Below are 8,690 nucleotides of genomic sequence, written 5' to 3' on the forward strand. Positions count from 1 at the left end.
CTATGCCTAGATCTCTGTATCCCAGAACCCTGTTGTTCCAAGGTTGAGCATGCATCACTGTTTACCTCTGTCCCACTTAGGCCATCCAAACCTGTCTCAGTGTTCCCCTATCTATCTTGTTCTTCCTCCTCCTCCCCCTTCTTATATTGCCCTCCCCAACAACCAAACTAAACCCCCCACCCCAACTCCACTGTTGTGGTTACCTTATATTCCATTAGTTCTACCTTCCATTTATGACAGTCTATTTTATCCTGTAATCTACCTGACCTTGTCACCACCTGGATCTCTGTTCCTCTGTGTTTACCTGCTTTCCCATTGTAGTTGTTTTGATCATAGACTGACCTCCCAGATCCTCTGTTCTTATAATTTTATTCTGTTCTTGACTCTTCCATTTGTAGATTGAGTTCAGGGTGTTCCTGCCATGTATGTCATTCTCTGGCTGTTTTCTGTTCTTGTTGGTTCTCAGTCCACAGAACTTCCTTTAGGAGGTATTTTATAGCAGGTTTGGCTTTGGCAAAACCCTTTAGCTTCTGTATATCCTGGAATGTTTTGATTACACCATCGTATTTGATTGACAGCTCTGCTGGGTAGAGGATTCTTGGGTGGCAGTTTTTTTTTTTCTTTCAGGGTTGTCTCCCCATTGCCTTCTTGCCTGCATGGTTTCTGTTGAGAGATCCGAGCTTAATCTAATTTGCTTGCCTTTGTATGTTACACTTCTCTTTTCCCTAACTACTTTCAGTATTTATCTTTGATTTTGGAAAGCTTGATTATTATATGTCTTGGTGATTTTCTTTTGTGGTCTGTCCTTCTTGGGGTTTGTTGAGCTTATTGAATACTTATCTTTTCACATTTCAGGATATTAGGAAAATTTTCTTCCAGCAGCTCTTCTACTATCTCCTCTGTAGACTTGTGTGATTCTTCCTGTTCCGGAATGCCAATAATTCTTAAGTTATTCCTCTTCGTGTTGTCCAACATGAATCTTAGGCTGTCTTCAGATTTTGTTTATCCCTTTTTGTGTTTACTCATCTATCAGTACTGTTGAGAGATTTATCTTCTAGCTCACTTGTTCTGGCTTCTATCTTTTCAATTCTGTTCCTTTGCCCTTTCAGTGTATTGTCCATTTCTGATATTCTATTATTAATCATTTGGACCTCATTCTGTAGGTTTTGAATTGTTTCCAATGCTGTATCTTTTTTTATTTGATTGTTCCTGTAATGCTTTCCTGAGTTCTTCCTTATTTTTCTCAACTCCATTGTATAGTGTTTTGATATATTTTACAATCATTTTTCTGAATTCCTTCTCAGGCCTTTCCAAAGCTTTCCCATCTTCCAGTATTGGGTGTAGGTCTACTTCCAGCTTATTTGCCTCAGTGACTTTATCTCAATTCTGGATATGTGCTGATATGGTCATCTGCTTCTGTTTTTTGGGCATATTCAGGAGTTATCTGTGACCTTAATGTTTATATATTGGTGTGTATTTTGGTGTTTTTTATGCCTTCTGATTGCCTCCAGGTAGATGTGATCAGGAGATGGGCTTCCCTTTTTACTCTTCTTCCTGAGAAATTTCAACATGCCATTGTTGGTCATTGTGAAGTAACTCAGGATTTAATTTTCGGCCTATTTCTTTTTTGCCTGCCTGTCCCACTCCACAATCCCTGTTCAGGCCTTTTTCCTAGTGATAAACAATTCAGGGCTGGCTGTGGCTGTTTTGCACTGCTGTTTGCCTTTAAGTTGAAACTGCCCCTTTAAATTTCTAGGAGATCTGTGCGCATGCATAGTAGAACCCTCTGGGGGTGGGGGTGGGTATCCATGTGCTTAGGCACCCCCTCTAGTCACCAGAATGGAGGTGCACAGACAGCAAGAGACCAATGAACAGATACCAAAAAAAAAAACAAAAGAGTGCCCACACCTTTATCTCCGCGGTTCTGTCAGGAGTCCCTGGCTGCTCTGATTGTTCCCCCGCTTGGTGTCTCCTAAAATGGCGGCTCTGGGAGCAGCTGAGCATCTTGAATTAGAAAGCAATGGATTTCTAGATTTTTTGGTGTTTTGTTGGTTTTGTTTTATACTGATAAAACTTACCTTTCTTTTTTCTTTTTAAGGTAAATCAAAGTGTCAACTTAGGTTGGTGTAAATTAACTTTTCCTGATGGACAAGATAAGCTAATTCAAATTGAACACCCTGGTCTATATGAAAGGTACAGAAAAACAATTCTAAAATTATTACATGCTAGTCAATAACTTTACTTTCAATTAACATACTATCCATATTATTTTAAGTGTTACATATATTTTTAGTTTTCACATGTAAGTAAGATGAATTGGATCATTTCTATAAATATATGTGGCTCTGAGCTAATGCGTCAGACTGTAAAGTCGTTTGAACTGCAAGGTCATTGGTTCAAGCTCACCAGCTGCTCCTTGGAAACCCTATACAGGGTCACTATGGGTCAGAATCAACTCGATGGCACGTAACAATAACAATAAATACAAAGGTTACAGTTACATTGGCGCCTATCATAATTAAGGGTAAATAAATCAGGTCTTTAATTATTCCACTTATATTCAAGTGATTTAAGTGTGACATGTTGTGGAGATTGGGCTATTACCAGCTGTGTGAAACAATTAACTAAACAATTTAAAATAAAGTTTCCTACCACACATAACTACAGTTACATATTTCTGTAAAGTAGAAAAAAATAAATTAGCTGATGACTGAAGATTTAAAATGGAGATTTGCAAACCCAAAATGTATTTATTTAATATATTCATTACCAGGGCTCAAAAGGAGAGTTAATTTAAAAACAAACAAATGACAGCACAGTTTAAGATAAGAGTCCTGTACAGAAATCAAGGAACGGACAGACCACTAAGGAAAAAATAGACAATACAGGAAGGATCTGGACACATAGGGTCAGGGCTCTTGGCTGGAGGCTTGCTTTGAGTAGGTTTCCTGCAGGTATTTCTTAAAGGCTGTGGGGTTTTTCCAGAGCTCGGCAGCATGTGTGTTCAAAGGGCTATCAATATTGGGTTCTCCCAGCAGGCTCTGGATCGAGAGGAGTATGGTCCTGACGTCATAGAGTACGGACCACTTGTCCTTCAGGATGTCCAGACAGATGTTCCCCTGAGTGTCCACGTTGGGGTGGTAGCAGGGTGTGAGGAACTTCACTGTGGGTGCGTTTTAAGGGTAGCCACTGGGGAACTCCAGGGAGAGCTTATACCTTAGGTCTTCGTATACTGTGCCAGCTGCTCCGTGGATGGTCCCCACCCACTTGAAAAGACTGTCTGATTCAGGGAAGGCAGAAATGCCTTTGTTGCCAGACATCATGAGGGTCATCAGTTCCTGCTGTAATCTTTTGCCCACTGAGCCCCGCGCAGCACCCCCGCTGAGCTCAGCCCCTTTCCCAGCGGCTGCGACACTGGTCGCGGTTCTGGGAGGCCATTCAGTCGGAGCTCTTAGAGAACCTGGAACTCGGAAGACACGACTGCAACTGCAAAAAATGGAGATTCTTAAAAAGAGATTGTGAATACGCTTTTTATCTTTTAGCTCATGTAATTCTAATTAGTTATGGTAATTCTAATTGTAATATTCTGAATATTTAAATTATTTTACTTGAGACTATCACTAAAAGAATTGCTTCTCTAATTCTTGAATTATTTTTCTATTGGACTTTATTACTTTTCAGTGTAATACTATTCTAATAAGTATTACTGTTTTGACTAATTTGCTTCAAAAAGATACTATTTTTAGCAAATGTTGCTATTGTTTTTTAACCATTCACTTCAGATCATTCATTTTATTAAAATTGATACTTGTTGGTATATTCAATGAATTATATGTATTTATTTACATATAGGAAGCACAGTGACTCAATACCATAAGGTTTGCAGTTAGGTCCTGCCAGCTGCCTCGTGGGAGAAAGATGCGATTTTCTGCTCTCTCCAAGACTTAAAGACTTGAAAACCCTATATAGGGTTGTTATGAATTAGAAACAACTGAACAGTACTTAATAATATTTACATATAGGGGAGCATGATCGCGCTATAGGATAAACACTGGACTATAAACTGCAAGGTTGGCAGTTCATGTCCACCAGCTGGTCCAAGGAATTTCTGCTCCTGCAAAGATTTGCAGTCTTAAGACACCCTAAAACAAGATTGCTATGAGTCAGAACTAACACTATGGCACTTAACAACAACATTTACATATATGTATATTGGGTACTTAACAACACACAACATATACAGGGAGCCCTGGTGGCGCTGTAGGACTGCTAACAACAGGTTGATGAGTCAAACCCCCCAGCCTCTCTACGGGAGAAAGATGAGGCTTTCTGCTTCCATAAAGATTTACAGCTTTGGAAATTGGATGTAGAACAATATGAGTTGGAACCAACTTGAAAAGCTACAAGTATTTGAATTTTTATTTTGAATGATTATCTTTGCTTTGATTTTTAAATGTCATCTTTACTAACCATTGTTGTTGTTGTTGTTAAGTGCCGTCGAGTCGGTTCCGACCCATAGCGACCCTGTACAGGGTTTCCGAGGCTGTAAATCTTTACGGGAGTAGAAAGCCTCATCTTTCTCCCGCGGAGCAGCTGGTAGTTTCGAACCGCTGACCTTAAGGTTCGCAGCCCGATTCGTAACCACTACGCTACCAGAGCTCCTTACTAACCATACATAGTCATTTTATATTTTTATGGAAAAAACACCTTTTCTGTATTCAATGAGAAAGAGTGGAAAATCACTTGCCTAAATGCTTTAAAATTTTCTCTTGATCCTTCCCCCTCAAATTGTCTTATTTTCCCTTTGTTTTGAATACTTTTGTAACATATGGTATTTATTTATTCCATCTAGGTATGTGACAACGGTAATGTCATGGTGCAGAAAACTGACCCAGACTAGTCTGAGAGAGATGTCCACACTTCCTTCATGTTCTAGTCCTGAACAAAATTGGTATTTATATTTCTTTCAGATTTAATCTATTTAGAAGAATCAACTAATATTTAAAAATTAAAGTGTTAAACAGTAAACTCGGTTGTTTGTTTTTTTTACCAAAAAAATCCATTGTTTTAATTAAGTAGATTTAACTCCTATAATGTTTTGATTGCTTAAGTTTTAAAATAGGTTATTTTCATTATTTATATTTTATTTTATCAGACTTCTAATTATATTTCATTTTGAATGTCAGAAAAACTTTATACTGAAAACTTCACATCAAAATGGCTATGACTATGTGATAAAATCTTTCTAAAAGTGTATGGAAATTTTTAAAAGATTTAAACATTTTAATACCTATCTGGGTGCAGTACTCTAGAATGAGCACTGAACTGCTATCTACAAGGTCAACAGTTCAAACCCACCACACACTCCTTGGAAATCCTATATGGGATTGCTATGAGTTGGACCAATATATTAATTGCCTTCACAAAATAAATTGAAAAAATTAATTTCTGGATGTTTTTCAGTGTGCAGGGGATAGGACTGGGCCTCATAAGAAATTTTAGGGAAAATAAGGCATTTTAGGCAGACATTTCTCTTTCAGCCTAAGTAGACAGTGAGGAGATAGGCCTGTGGAGTAAGCATTATCTGTTGGATGTAGCTTTTACAGAATAAAAAGAAAAAAGAAGAAAGAAGAATTCATGGAGATAGACAGCCAAAATGGTAGAATGTGGAGGAACACCAAGCAGAGGAGGATGGTTTATTTTCTGTTTGTGGGGTGGTCATTACATGAACATTTTAGTTTCATTTTTTAAATATCTAATAAAGTTAGGGGCAAAAAAAAAAAAAAAAGATCCAAATGTCAATACTTGTGACTTCTACAAGAATTTTCACTTCTCTGTGTCTGCTCACCAAATCCCATAGCTGGGAATGCTCAAATCACATTGGAACCTATCATAGTAATTACACGGTGTGGTTGTTAAAGCTGCTGAGTTGGTTCCATGACTCACAGCGACCCTGTATAGGGTTTCCAAGACTTTAAATCTTCATGGGAGCAGAAAGCCTTACAGGCAATTACAAACAGATTCTGAATTTTGTGATTTTGAGCTTCCTTCCCACTTAGAAAAATATTAGTTGTCTTAAAGGACATACATTTTCTCAATATCTGCAATTTTTTTTGCCTTTGTATCATCTGGATTGTTTTATACAGTTGTCTGTCTAATCAAGCCAGTTAACATTTGGGGATGAAATCTGCAAGATTATGCAATCAAAGAACAAAAAGAGGCATTGCTCTCAATAGCCGTTTGCCTCCTTTTTCTCCTAGATAACTGTGGTTCTGAACTAGACAAGGAACATGATACTTTGCCTCTCCAACTGAAATGTTTTGTTTCTGGTTGCTTTATGCACAACTTATTCTATTTGCTTATCTTATTTCCAAAAGAGAATAGATGTATCCAACTTCAGCATGTCTCTTGAAGCACTTTAGCTCCCTGTATTTATCGCCTTTTAGGAGTCCTCGAGTGGCACTGTGAATGAATGTGTTGCACTGCAAGATCGGTTTGAACCACGAGGTCAGAGGTTCAAGCACAACAGCCACTTCTTGGAAAACCTATGCAGGGTTACTATGAGTCAGAACCGACTTGGCGGTACTTAACAATTGCCTTTTAATTACTCTTATCAAATGATTGTTCTGACAGATCGTAAGTACTCTTCTGCAAAGATGATCCGATTATACTAAAACGACATCATCTAAAATAAAATGCTTAATAAATATCAATTGAGTCAAATAAATATAACTAAAATAAAGAGTTCTTACCTTCTAGATTCTTCTGTTTAAATTTCTATTCCATATGAAAAAAAATCAGGTATACATATATGAAATTTTGTGCATATAAACGAATCAGCCAAGTATCATAAACTTAAAATTCTTTTTTCTTGCACAGGTCTGTTGCTTCTGAACTTGAAAAGATACAGAAGTTTAACTGTATCCTTTAAGCAGAATTGATTGTCCTGCATAACTACTCCTTTTCCTTTCTAGACCTGTGAACCTGTATTTACATACTGCTGAGCTTTATTGAATCAGCACAGATTAGTTTAAGATTGTAATTTATGATGCATTTGTCTGTTGCAAGGTACACCATGCTAATAACTTTCTTTGGGTTTACAGCAGGCAAAAATAGTAAAGTATGATTAAGGTCTTTGGAAATATTTTCAATTATATAGTTATATATATTCTAAATTTTAACTGTTTGAAACCAGTCCCTGACTACATTTTCTTATAAATTCTATATTGTCTCCCCCGCTTTATCTAAATTTCTCTTCTGATTTTTGTTTACTCCAGTTCTTCCTGGTTCAATCACAACCAACGAAGCAAAACCAGAGCAGACCCGAATTTGTAAAATGGAATAGTAACTGGAACAGAAAAATGATGGGTTGATCGCTGCTAGAAACTTAATCCCCCTTTTAGGAAACAAGGATAGCATGCGGATTGCCTAACAAACAAATCACTTGATCATCAGTGTCAGGAAAAACAGTGTCCTAATCAAAGATGGAAGGAGCTCTGGTAGCGTAGTGGTTACAAATCGGGCTGCGAACCTCAAGGCCAGCAGTTCGAAACTACCAGTGGCTCCGCGGCAGAAAGATGAGGCGTTCTGCTCCCATAAAGATTTACAGCCTCGGAAACCCTGTACGGGCTCATTATGGGTCGGAACCGACTAGACAGTACTTAACAACAACAACAACAATCAAGATGGCGGCCGACCACACAGCTTAGAGTGTGTGTTGCTCTCCACAGTCCTGGCAGTAAATACAATCTCCAGCCTGTAGGCCTCCTCTGAGTCTTTCATTCTGTGGCTTCAGTCTGTAATTTTCCTGTTCCAGCTATCATCCACTTTACCGAAATGTTAAAATTCGATATGTTCCGATTTTACATCACTGGCCTTGACAACTGGTTTGACTAAATCCTACTCAAATGATAAAGTAGCTCTGCAACAAAAGACGTTTTAAAATTTTTTAAATTAAAAAACACAAACACCGCACAGGTTGTTTATAATTCTATCATTCCTACTTTGTTCCCTATCATTCCCACCTCACGTTTTCACTTAGAGAAATACTACTGAAATTTTCATTCTTATATTTCTCCTCACCACCTACCTCCATCCCCATACACGTATATTTTCTCTTCTCTTAACAATCTAACCAGTTTCTTCATCTATAAGGGTGGACTAAATGAGCTCTGAAGTCCCAACTTGAATATATTAAGAATTGTTAAAAAAAAATTAAAAAAATGGCATGAGCCTAAGAAATCCCAATTGATAATATTTTGACAAAAAGTCAGCCTTTCTGAAAGCAAAACTAATGAAAAATATAGGCGAAAACTCCTTAACTAATCAACTCAGTGTTACTGGAAAATAGTGGTATCCTAAGCCAGACTTATAATAAGAAAAATCAGCAGTCTTCTGATCATTGCAAACCTAAATCTTCTGAAGCCTTGCTAGAAGTTAATGAAAAGAAAGTATTGATAGCATTGGAAAAAACCTCTGAAATTCTTCAGGATATTGACACGCTCCTGTCAAAGTCTAAAAAGTGAAAAATGGAATCTCTATGATGTTACTAAGCCTCAAAGATGGTGTTTCAAGTGACTGGTAAAAAGAATCACTAGTAAGCGAAGAAATTTTATGTATTTAGTGTTTCTGTACAATAATCATATGAAAATTGTCCTTAAACTTTGTAATTATTTTATCTAACTTGTAAA

General features: G+C 37.4%; 1 protein-coding gene and 1 pseudogene across 1 annotated transcript in view; one reads left to right on the top strand and one right to left on the bottom strand.

Moving 5' to 3' along the window:
* The window catches only part of LOC102830481 (chromosome unknown open reading frame, human C5orf34), a 39,365-nt gene extending 30,840 nt beyond the window's left edge, over positions 1-8,525 (top strand). The window contains exons 9-12 of the mRNA XM_006865752.1: positions 2,099-2,193; positions 4,853-4,951; positions 6,880-6,920; positions 8,335-8,525. Coding sequence (XP_006865814.1) covers positions 2,099-2,193; positions 4,853-4,951; positions 6,880-6,920; positions 8,335-8,525 — 426 coding nt within the window. The remainder of the gene's footprint in view (positions 1-2,098; positions 2,194-4,852; positions 4,952-6,879; positions 6,921-8,334) is intronic.
* On the bottom strand, positions 2,910-3,438 carry LOC102830101 (annotated as a pseudogene).
* Positions 8,526-8,690: the final 165 nt, after the last annotated feature.

The sequence above is a fragment of the Chrysochloris asiatica genome, unplaced genomic scaffold (assembly GCF_000296735.1).
Source record: "Chrysochloris asiatica unplaced genomic scaffold, ChrAsi1.0 scaffold00082, whole genome shotgun sequence".
NCBI lineage: Eukaryota > Metazoa > Chordata > Mammalia > Afrosoricida > Chrysochloridae > Chrysochloris > Chrysochloris asiatica.